Source organism: Rattus norvegicus, chromosome 6, assembly GCF_036323735.1.
Source record: "Rattus norvegicus strain BN/NHsdMcwi chromosome 6, GRCr8, whole genome shotgun sequence".
Classification (NCBI taxonomy): Eukaryota; Metazoa; Chordata; class Mammalia; order Rodentia; family Muridae; genus Rattus; species Rattus norvegicus.
The window spans coordinates 145,067,527-145,080,087 of NC_086024.1; the positions used below are offsets into that span (position 1 = coordinate 145,067,527).

General features: G+C 43.0%; 1 protein-coding gene across 12 annotated transcripts in view; it reads right to left on the minus strand.

Moving 5' to 3' along the window:
• Dnah11 (dynein, axonemal, heavy chain 11) overlaps window positions 1–12,561 on the minus strand; it is a 316,394-nt gene that overhangs the window by 85,397 nt on the left and 218,436 nt on the right. For all 12 annotated transcript variants that reach the window (XM_039078094.2, XM_063262810.1, XM_039078093.2 and 9 more), the window contains 5 exons: window positions 12,345–12,491; window positions 7,947–8,060; window positions 5,243–5,386; window positions 4,408–4,590; window positions 2,004–2,105 (listed from right to left, as the gene is read on the minus strand). In XM_039078094.2, coding sequence (XP_038934022.1) covers window positions 2,004–2,105; window positions 4,408–4,590; window positions 5,243–5,386; window positions 7,947–8,060; window positions 12,345–12,491 — 690 coding nt within the window. The remainder of the gene's footprint in view (window positions 1–2,003; window positions 2,106–4,407; window positions 4,591–5,242; window positions 5,387–7,946; window positions 8,061–12,344; window positions 12,492–12,561) is intronic.

A 12,561-nucleotide genomic window follows, 5' to 3' on the forward strand; every position in this document is an offset into this window, starting at 1 on the left:
CATATTTGCATGTCAAGCCCAGCATATATGATTAGAATACCCCAAGCATTCCAATGTGTTCTCAGTAGAAAATTCTCTAAGTCCTGACCACATGGACTTTCTATAGGAAAATAATGGGAATCGGGTCTACGAAATATCCAGTTTGCTGTACACCACAGGGTCTCTCAATCCAGTGGGCAGAGAGGACGGAGACCCTGTTAGCCACCTTCAGTTGAATGTCCTAGAAATGATTGGCATGGTCCTAGGGTGGGGTTGGGGGTGGGGAGGAGATGCATGCAGAGCTCAACAGGGCCTTGGAAGCAGGAGCTGTAGAGGATGACCTTGGACATCAGCTCTTGGACAACAGCCCATGGTCTGCAAAAACCACTCCACCCTTTCTTCCCTTTGCTCATATTCAAACTCAAGAGATGGGGGAATCAATTTAGTGTATCCTGGATCAAATATGTATCTAGGCCTTGGTCAGGAAGTTATTCCAGCTAAATGAGTGTCATGTGAGGAGGAAGAGGGTCTCACAGATAAAGGAGGCTGGTTCTCCTCATACAAGACAGACTTGGGGCCAGGCCACCCCAACACTCACTTATATCCTCATGAGAGGCTGCTATTTTCATCTCAAATGACAGAAGAGAACCTGGAGCCCAGTGGGCTTCTGTGAGCTGTCAGCCTGCTGAAGCTTCTCTGTGTTTCCCTGGTGCAAATCTCACCCTCTCTATGTCCACATTTCCTCCTCCTCCTCCTCCTCTTTGCATATGTCAGCTAGCTGTGATCCCACCTTGGCCCTATGTCACAACTGTCCCTGCCCCAACGGAGGTCCCCAACAAAGCCCTCTCTGGTTGCCTTTGAACTTGTTTTTCTGTCCTTAGACATCTTCCCTTCCAGCATCCTCTCAGCGGTTGAGAAGCTATTTGATGGTGACATTAACCTATTAAAATCTTTCCCCGTCAGATCTAGCTCATTCACAGTCAGATAAAATTGAACTCCTGTAGCATGAAAGGCTAAGAAGGCCTTTGCTCATCTTTGCAAATGCCTTTCATCCTTCCTGCCTTCAACCTTTCCTGCTGTCAGTGTCCCTGCATCTGTCTTGGTGCTCTAGCCTATTGTGATTCTTCAAGAGTCCCCCCGCACCATCCCCTGGTCCTTCATCCCTGCAGGAACGCCTTTCCTGTCCTTATCACTGTGACTGCTAGGCAGCTTTCAAAGGGCATGTCAAGTACGCCATCACTAACCAGCTTTCTAATTTCCCTGGCTATAGTGCTTGGTGCTGCAGTTGCATTTGTATATGCTTAGAATGTCACACCAGAAGACTAGTGGGTGTGTTTGTGAAACTTGTAATAATGACAATATTCAAAGCTAGAGATAGTTCCCAAGCTCTTATTGTGTAAACTTGACCCCATTAAATTCTTAACATAATTTCTTAACATAAATAATGCATTTAATTATTGCAATCTATGTATCAAGATGCTATTGTTACACAGGTTGAGAGTCCCGAACTTTGGGATACTTGTATAGATTTTATAGGTTGAACATTCTCAATTTAAAAAATCGGATATCCCAAATGTTCCATTTCAGACAACATGGTAACACCAAAGAAGGGTTGAACTTTGAAGCATTATGGATTTTGAATAAGGAGTGCTTAGTTTGTACCAAGTCACACACGAGAGAAAACCTCTGTTATTGAAGGCTAACCAACTTGAACAGGGAGAACTGTCAACAGCAGGCCCAGCCCAGTAAGTCTGCCTCCCTCAAGGGGCTTGATTTCAATTCCAGGGGCTACTCTGTTCCTTCTACTAGACTGGGGAATCTAGTAAATTACAGGAACGAATGACGGTAATTTGAGTCTAGCACACAGCAAATAAGTGTTTAAAGTTAATCTGTCAGTGAATGCGTTCATGGATTACCAAGTTCTTTTCTGTGTGCTAGAGCATAAGTGTGGCAAGGTCTACAGGTAGCATCTAAGGCTGGTATGGACACCTCACAGGAGTGCTGGTTTTCTAGGTGACACTCACCACGAGCTTCCTCCTGACGGCCTCTAACTTTTCAGTAGCTGCAGCCAGGTCTAAGTTTGTTTGGGCCAATGCCTGACGTTTGGGCTCCACGTCACAATAAACCTGAAAATCCACATGGGGTTTATTTAGAGGGCAAAGCAGATACAAAGAAGACAGTCACTCTCCAACCCCACCCTCCAGCGTAAATCCCCAGAGTGGAGAACAAGGAGCCCTTTGTCTTCCTGCCATTTACTACCTCAGGTGACTCAGCCTTCCACATGCTCCCTGATTTTCTAATACTCATTTATTCTGGGCTTTAGAGCGATAAATCCTTGCATAAAATGTTACATAGGTCAAGCACCATTGACATACTAAAATCAGTTTATCCTAAAATGATTAGCCCCCATGAGAGCTATCTAACCAAGCAGAGGTGAGGTGTGGCCTGAGAGGCAAAGAGCTAAGGGTAGAGACATTCTCTGGATGAAGGGGCAGGGAGAGATATTCCCACGCCTTTTTAACCACTCATGCTAAACTCTTGTGCACAAGACAGTCATAAGACTGGAACTCCGTTTCAAGTTCCTGACTACCTCACGTGTACATTGTTTGAATGGATGGTTGGAGCATCACGGTGGACCAAGTGCTATTTCCTACCATATGGAGAAACAGCACAACGCAGCCATAGTGTAGCTCTATGTTCATCTTCCCTACTGTCCCCAGGAAAAAACCTGAGCTCAGCACCCAGGCACTGGACTGTAGAAGAGAGGCCATAAGCGCACTGTGACTTATATAAACCACGTGTGAAAGTTTCCACGTTGCGAGACAGACAGAGAGTAACGGAGTCCTACTTTCACAGGCCCTACACTGTGAAGGGGACAGCCAGATTTTATGACAATAATTTGGGGAAATAACTGTATGATTGGCTTTTACTCTGTAGTTTGGGGTCTGAAAATGACATACAAGTTTCCACAAGAAAATGAGTCGGTTCTTCAAAGTCCAGGCCATACATACTTCCCCTTTGTACCTGGTTTGTGAGAAGGGTTGGGGACAGGGTTGACAGGTGATAAGTATTGGATAAATAAGTGACTGAATGAAATGGTCATCTATTTTTTTCTTTTTTTCAGAGCTGGGGACCGAACCCAGGGCCTTGGGCTTGCTAGGCAAGTGCTCTACCACTGAGCTAAATCCTCAACCCCTGGTCATCTATTTTTACATTTTCCCCAAATTACAAAGGGCAAAATTAATGTCATTTAAACACTGAAGCAAATAGTTATTTTTTTTCTCAACTCATTGTACCTATAACAAAGATGGCAATAAGATGTTTAACAGCAGGGCTTCGTTTAATCCAATATGAATTCAGACTTGCAGATTTCTCGGGTCAATGTAAAATGAATATTTTAGTGCTAGCATATTTTATACAGGTAAATCAGTTGTTACTTTTTAAAAAGTGCTTTAAAGTACTGAAACTAAGTAGCCACTCTTCCCTAAAAACCAGTACTCTCCAACAAAAACTAAATACTAAATAACTTTACACTTTTTTTGCTGACCAAATAATTAATCGGATAGCAGAGATGGTCTCATCCTGCTATTGGCTCTGTGTTCTACCATACTGACCTGCCAGCAAGATATGCCCACCAGTGCAGTTAGAATCATGACCAAGAGAGAGCAAGTACTTTCTGATTGGTCTTAAGGCCCACTCTACATGAGGGAATGTATGCTGGTACTGTGAATTTGGGGAAAATCCTATGGCTAGGGAGGTCCAAGCTGAGAGGGAAACTACTACTGCTCTTTGCCTATGGGCAGATAACTAAACTGTCTTCTAAAGGGTTTACTACAGCCCATGTCCTAGTACAATTCAGCCTAGATCGGAGAAACTTCTGTTTATAGCAAAGTGGTTATTGCAGAGATCTATAACTGGTCAAAGTAATGAGAATAAGTGATTGTCCGACTAATCTATAAACCCTTCCCCCCTCAAAAAAAAAACTATCTTACCCTCACCTGGGGCCTAGGGAACACTGTAGACGTAGTGTAAAGGTAGAGGGTAAGGAGGACTGCTATGGGATGCTGTCTTCTGACAGAACATGGTCATTGTACTCAGGAGCTCACAGGCAGTTGTGGCTACTGCACAAGACCCATGGATGGAGGGATGAGTCACTAGTCCCCACCGCTCCTATAAGCTATTGAGATTTAGCAGTTGCCAGGTAACAGGTTGCTACTTTCTTTAACAATGTAGCAATGGATATGCAGTTTTAGTAAGTAGTTAAACTCTGTTGGGGAGGGAAGTCAGAGGGCAAAGGGGATTTAATAGGATCAGGATACATTCTATATAGAGATGCAATTGTCAAAAAAAGAGGAAACAATTTTAGAAATTGATCTTCTGTAGCCTTTGGTGGACAGTACCCGAAACCAGTATCAGACAGGCGGCTACCTCATAAAACTTAATGATGTTGATGACCCAGGCACAGAGACCAGCTGCTGCAAAAGACTTGGTCCGAATCAGGTTTGGATTAAACTCCGGATCTTTCAAATATTGTTCATTTACTACTTTTAGACAGTTCTCTGGAATGTGCTCTTTATCATAGTTAATTAACGCTTGTAGGAAATCATCAACCTGTAAGGCGAAAAGACTTGCTGCAATGAGCCCATTCTGGCTGCAGAGAAAATTCCAAGATCAAAAGTTAAAATCAGCTTTTAGGACTTGCATCACAAAGGCACAATTGGCAAGCTGCATTTATCCCACTGCTTGGCTTTTTCAGCCTTTACAGTACGAAGTTAGAATTAGCAATGGACACGTTTAAAACCTCTCCTATCCCAGGGTAAAACATTCTGTACCAGCACAGGAGGTGCTCACGGTTTGAAGAAAAGAAAGGCAGGGAAGAAAAGGGAAAACACATACCCCAAAGCCCCTCTGCTTCACTTCCTTGTACATTAGTAACATTTTCTTTCCAGCCTAAGAAATCCGTGTAATTTTCTCCCTCCCACACTTAGCCTCTTTCATGATTTTGCAGATAATTAGCAACCTTCCACCTGCTGCTGGCATTGACTTAGGTACACCACCACCGCCCCATGCAAACCTCCAACTTGGCCAGCAAAAGCTAGACAACAGTCTAGGGAGCAGTGGCTGCTGACATTGACCAGCTATGGAGATATATGTCTTTTGACCTAAAATTGATTTAAATATCTTTTGCTGTCAAAGTATATCTATAATGAGAACACTGTGTAAGTGGTTGAGATTTTCTTCCTGCCACTCCAGCTGATCATACCTTTCCCATGAAGATTCTGGCTGCTTTCCAACTTCTGTCTTTTGGCACTCTGCCTCGGGGGGCCAGAAGGACCATCACAGCTGCAGTTACATTGGTAACAGCATTTGGGGGGTTGGGGAAGGTTTTCAGTTCTGTGAGGTTTACCTGAAACAAAGCAGTTATAGAGACACTCAGGACCAGGGGTTCTGGGGCACTCAGTTTCCAAGCTGACTTTCACACCCACCCCCCTCTTTCTAACAGGTTGTTTTTTTGTTTTTGTTTTTGTTTTGTTTTGTTTTGTAAGGCTGGGATTTCTACCTTGGAGTCACAGGGACCTTAGTTCTACCTGGACACTTCTCTGATACTCTGGAAACACCTTGCAATTCTGTTGCTTTCAAGAGAAAAGAAAATATCATTCCTGCAGAGCCCCAGGTATAGAATCCATGAGATTTCATGCATGTATAGGTTATGTGTGGATTCTATGTAATGTACTTGTATTTTAATCAGACTTTCCTGTAAATATCATTCTCCAGGTCAGTGTGTCTTAATTCTGTTTTTCTGTTTTAAATGTGTAAGTAGACATCTCTTCCTTAAACCACAGTAGATCTCAACTGGGAGGGGTCCATGGTTGTTTCCTACTGCTTAATTCCCTCAGTGCTGAGCGCTGACTCATGGACAATGTAACTGCAGAATGAGATCAAGGGATGATCCGCTGGGGCAGGCATTCATACCTATAAGAAGTATTTGGTTCCATAATACGTGATCTAAGAGCAAAACCAAATGTAATTCTGGTCCTTTACTCAAAACAATCTATTTACACAAAGAGTAGAATGGGCACAGAAGACAGAGCAGAATGCTAGTGGAATGCTGGGGTCCAGAGAGCTAGGATTTTTTCATCACCCAGTTCTACATTGCAGGTGATACTGGTTTGCTCAAGCTCTACCTGGACTGTAGGAGGGTTTCTGGCTGTTAGATTAAAAAACAGCATTCCTCAGGAACTTGTGAATTCCATTTCCCATCTGCCTGAAGGAGTCAGCTCCCTGACCTTTGGCAGGACACATGGCCCCCGTGGCTGCATGTCTAAGCCCATGGTGGCCTCCAAGCATCACAAGACCTTTAGCATCACAAGACCTGTTGCACATTTCAAAGCCTCCACCCCAGCATGCTGGCTTCTTGCCTCGGCAGGCTTCCTTTCCTCCACCCAGATACTGTTCTGTTCTCTCTATAAAGACAAGGTCCCCCACCCCGACCCCTGGTACCCTCACTGGGCTCCCTCTATTCTCCATCTCTGGTTTTTTTCCTTCTGTCACAGATAGCTGTGGCTATGGGGCTGGCCACATTCAGTCTACTTCTTTTCTCTCCCTGCTCTCTCTGGACTCTTCTAGATAACTCTGGCTGTGTTCTCTCTCTCTCTCTCTCTCTCTCTCTCTCGCCCCCCCCCCTCTCTCTCAGGTTACATTGGCAGTTTCTTTACTGCACCCTCTCACATTAAAAGAATACATATCTTTAGAGAGAAATCTGCAAACTTTTAGAAAGAAATAAGCATTTCGTAAGTCAGAGGTAATCAGTTACTTTTCTATTTTCAGTTTATCATTTCTATCCATGTATATGAATGTTCTGTTCAAACAAATGAATCATGGCTTTCTCATTTTATAGCATTTTTACTTACTCACTGTGAACATTTTCTGTTAGGCTCACTAATATTTAGCAATATCACTTTAGGGCAGTAGAATAAGCACATAATAATCTCTCCCGGTATAGTTATGCTCTTATTTTTTCAGTTTTATGATAATACTATAAAGCTCTTACAAGGCTCTTGGGCAAAATTATCACATATACACACCCCAAAAAGAGACTCAGAAAAGGAACTGAGGATTTTCTTCTGAAATCATGATCCTTTTACCTTTAAGACTTGAATCTTAAGAAACTCAGGCCTAGCAATTTCCTTGGATTCTCTCTGTTGGTGGCCTGGAACAGCTCAGGAGAAGATTATCTACAGGCTTTAAAAATAACACTGCCCGCAGTCTGTCTCCCTCATCCCCTGTGCTGAACTCTCCTCTCTCTCATAGGAACCGGAGTGCTTCATGTGGTCTTCCTCTAGGAAAAGCTAGGGAAATGGTGGGGATCTTGGGCTCTTTGCTCCCACTGCAGGCACTATACAGGGGTCTTAGAGGAAATAAAGAACTCCTTAGCTAGTTCTCCGTCGCACACAATATCAAAGACTGGAGGCATTCAACCATTGCTCACTAGAGCGCCTCTTAGAAGTCTAGAGGACAGCGTGTTCCTGTGGGGTGCAGTGGGCAACTGGTACAAATGCCTGCTCTAGAGGATCCTTCCTCAATTTCATCTAATTTAACCACTAATTCCATTGTCTGTAAGTCCACGTTCTGCACTGAGGGAATTAAGCAGTAGGTAAAACACCGTTCAGCATTCGTGGACCCCTCCCCGTTGAGATTCAGCTCGGTTCGAGGAAGAGATGTTTTGTGCTTCCACTTTTAAATCAGAAAAATGGAGTTAGGACCCACTGATCTACAGAATGATACTGTGGGTAAGGAGAAGAAGGGGAACAGTACAAGTGGCCCCAAAGGTTTGTTTAACTTTGATATGTGTGCTCTGTCCTTCTGGAAGGCTTCTGGCTGCCTGAGCCACTCGCTCTGTTCCATTATTCAAAGTCTCACAGCCCTTGACTATTTAACAAGATCCCAGCAGTAAGAAAGCAGTTTACCCTGTTGAGTGTATTGAGTGCAGCTGTAGCAGCGACCAGGGCGGGCTCAGCCTTGAGTAAGTCAGCCTCGCACTCCCTCTGCTTCTGGGACGCTTCAGTTTGAATGGCGGCCACCTGATCAGAGAGGGCAGTTAGAGATCCCCACCCCCAATTACCACCTCAGAGATCTCCAACAAAGCACAGACTGATCTGAGGCACTCTGAGGCACTCTGTAAACATATAATAATAAACCCACAAACAGAAACACTCGATACTGAAATGCTCCTAAAAGGGCTTAGCGTCGTTTGCTTGTAAGATGCCACTAATAATTAAACACAAGACAAGACAAGAGAGTAAGCAGCCATTTTTCTGTTTCCTACTTTTCTCCTTATATTTCACCTAACCTTGGGACTTCTTACATAAAGAGATAATCTTGCCTGGACTAGAAAGCTAGTTCTCCACCTAATTGTTCATAGTCTTCACTCAACAGTCTTGCTGGCCATTCCCTCAAGAACATTGGAATTGGCTCAATTAATACAGTGCTTGCTACAGTGAAGCGTATGGCCCTGAATTTGATCCTCAGAACATACATGAAAGAGCCAAACAGGGTGGTATGGGCTTATAATCTCATCACATGGGAAGTAGAAACATAATTCCTGTGGATTATCTGCTAGTTGAACCACTGAGCTCGAAGCCAGTGAGAGACCTTGTTTCAAAGTCCGAGGTGGTTAATTCCTAAGATCTGACACATGAGGTTGGTCTTTGGTCTTTAACGCACATGCATGTTCACACTGCTACACACACACTCACTTGAGCACATATAAATGAAGGTAACACACATGTGTGTGTGTGTGTGAAGCCCTTTTGTTCAAAACAGAAGATCCTTTGTTCTGTGGTCATGGCCTGCATATATAACCACAGACAGGAATTTATAAAAAAAAAAAAAAAAAAGAAGGATTAGTAAGAAGCCATTAATGTGCCCAAGTGTTTCTTGGGTAATAAATACCCTGACACCTACCTGCTTGTCCTCTTGACAGGGCTTTGTATAAACCTTCCTATATAACCTACCTTATCTCCTATGGGAGGCTGTGCTGGGGAGCTCACCCAGTATTCCAGGCTGGAGTTCTATCTTCCCCCTCGTAGAATGCTACAGAATTTCAGCGCCAAGTCTGAGTGAATTTTTATCCCCAGCGGGTTTGAGTTTCAAGCTGTGGCACTGGGCACCAGGATCAAGTCCTGGTGGGACAGTTCTCAGGGTGACAGTGATTGTGGGATATGAAGTTGGAACAAAAGTGCGTTTCTTCAGATGTGTTTGGAATGAACAGGTTCAACCACACCATCAAATTAAACACGGCTCACAACAAATTATGTTGTCTGCGGCAGCTTCATTAGTAGTAATTAGCCTTCTCCTGATTAACCATTATTTTGCTGTGTACTCTACCTTTTATGAGCATAATTGGTTCAGGGTAGATACGTGATCTCCTGCTAACACACACACAGCCACTGCTAACGTAAACAAGAAAACTCTGCGTGCTTACTAAGAACTTCAAAAGCACACCCTGAGAACAGGGCCAAAAGTGGGCTTTGGAGTTCTGCACACGATACTGACACTGCGTTAGAGAACACTATCACAGTCAGAGCGCGTGCGTTCGAGGGAGTTAGCATCTTGAGTATATTCATATCACATAAAGATATGCGTTCACCAGTGTCCCTTACGACATTTATAGTGACATCATGTAAAATCATTTTTCTTTGGTCTCATCAACTTTTTTGGCGCCGAGTGAAACTGGGAGGACCTTTCCTTTTACCCACTGCCCTTTAGACTCCTAGGCTACTCGCAGAGTAGCATTGCTTGAAAAAAATCCCACAAACAAAGAAGGGGTTCTATGTTGGCGAGCTCACTTTTCATTCCTAATACCTTTTGCAACACACACACTAGAGAGATTGCAGATCTTCGCGACTCACCAAGCTGCAGCAGGCAGTTCCCTCTGTGGAACGACTGCAAGGCAATGATCAGAAAGGCTCAACTAGGAGAAGGGCAACAGCTGCATGTGCCACCTCTGACGCCTCTTTTTCTCTGCCATGACACTACGGCAGGGAATTGGAGATAGTCCCATCTCCAGGTACGCCACACATTTTCTGCTATCTACTAATCAACCGCTCCTTGAGATTTTTCATAAGAATCTATGTTGGCTACAGATTCTCCAGAATTTCCTGTTAAAAGCTGACCTGGGGATGTAGCTTAGCTAACAGAGTGCTAGCCCAGCATTCCTGAAATCTGGCTTGGATCCTTAGCACAGCATAAACCAAGTATGATGCTTCACAGTTGTGAGCAGGAGGATTGGAAGTTTAAGGTCATTCTCAGCTGTAGAGTGGGGACAAGGCAGCTTAGGAACACATGAAACTCTGTCTAAAAGGGGTGGGGTTGGGAGGGTTGAACTGAACTCGTCCAGAGTTCTTCTGTCAACACCTTTGGCCATGCATCCCACCATGGGGTTACGTTTGGAGACAGGACTTGCACAGAGGTAAAGAAGTGAAAAAGAGTTAAGATGAGCCCTACTCCAATCTTTCTAGTAATCCCTAGGGAAGGATGATTTTTCAATATGTCAAAGGCCACCAGACATCAAAATTAACAAAGGAAAGGAAAGGCTCAGATGGGACCCAGTGAAATGGCAGCCATTGGCAAACCAAGGAGAAGCCTCAGGAGAACCTAATCAGCCAATACTTGGATCCTGATCTCAGCTTCCAGAACTTGAAAAAATAGCTTATTGCTTAAGCTTTTCAGTCTGGTCCAGTAAAAACAACACACTGCTTTCCCATTGCAAGGTCCATGATAGTCAAACATTCCCAAGATCCCAGGACAGTGCCCATCACCCCAAAACCAAAGCAATGAAATAAATGCAGATATTCACACAGACACACATATACACACAGACACAGACAGACAGACAGACACACACACACACACAAATTAATACAATAAAATTAAGCTCTAATGACAAAATGAAAAACGTAAACATTATTTATACCTCTTGGTATATACTGGATATAAAACATTATTTCTTTTTATGTCTAATAAACCTCATGAAATAACTTATCGGGTGTGTTATAATTTGTTAAAATGTTTTTCTTCCTTTATGCTGGTAATTTTACCTTAGGTATTTACATGAAAAGATGGGGAAATAAACCTTTTCAAATCCTGTTGAATTTCAAGATTTCCAAGAGGTACCTATGGTGATGAGCTAATAATTATTAGTAATTATAAGTACTAGACCATCACATATCTGTGTGATACCTTAAATAGGTCCTGTGGGTGGGATTAATTTCTGGTAATCACACCACCTATGAAACCTGATTGCTTAAGTATGTAATATACTTTTAGAGACATTCTGCACATGTCTGAATCTTGGTGGAAATACTTCACCAAAATTAGGTATGATACACTTATTGGTTGAGTCAAATGCGTTTATTATTTGCTTCAAGAGTGCTGGGTCATATTTTTTTACCTGTTTGGAGGCTTTTAAATGTGTTTTCCAAACCTTTGGTTAAACTTTTTGATTATGTAAGAGCTACTTGGCACTAGAAAAACCCAGATTTCCTGGTACACTGACATGCAAAATAACAGCCACCAGTTCACAGTTATGAGATTACAGCAATTTTCAGTTTTTAATAAAATAGCCCTGATTGTAATCTTTTACTGCAAATAACAATTGGTGGTAAGTGTTTATTAATTTTAATGAATGAGTATTTATGTTCCTTATTCTATATCTTTCAGGAAACCAGGTCCACGAGAACTATGTTCTATTTTGCTTAGTGAAGATTGTGAAGTTTTATTTGTATTGGAGCTGCTAGAAACTCAAATTTGAAGAAAACAGCACCCAGGGAACCTGGAAGGCTATTGTTTCCATCAGCAAACCATCGTACAGAATGCCAGGGCTCGTTCCCATCAAGAAAAACACATTTAGCTTAGGCCTTCAGAGTGAGTGAATGCTAGTTGTATCATTAAAATTGGAAAACTTGAAAACCATCTCGCAAAGTGACGGAATGGGCTTTGTTAACAATTGAGTTGTTCAATTTGCCTAAAAACTGGAAACCTTTAGAAACCTCCGAGGTGACTCCCTGACCTTTACTGTATTACAAATAGGCCTGATGTGCAAGATCCACATCCATTATATGCTTGAATGAGCTCAGTATTTATTGTTCTTTCATATCATTAAAGAGCTAAAAGGTTGGGGAAATGCATGATGTAAAGAAAGGTCAAGTGGTAATCATGGTGTGAAATGCTGTTACATGTGTAACGATAATAATTCCTTAGACTTCGTGCTCCCTGGAGAGGAAGTTGTTCAAAATTGTTCACCTACAAAGGTTTATTTTGTGCTAAATATAGCTCAGCACTCTAAATGGTGGAATGAGCCTGACCTTTCGCTCCTCTGCATCTGCGATGGCCTTTTCCCGGCTCACTTTCTCCGTCTGAAGCCCGATCTTTGTGATCAGGGCCTCGGCGTCCTGGTTTCTGAGCTGCAGCTCAGCTTCTTGAGAGGCCAGCCTGGCCTTCAGATTTCCCACCTGAAAGGAAAAGTCGTCACTTTGTAGCAACTTCTGAAGACAGCGTGGCTTAGTCTTTGGCATGGGTGAG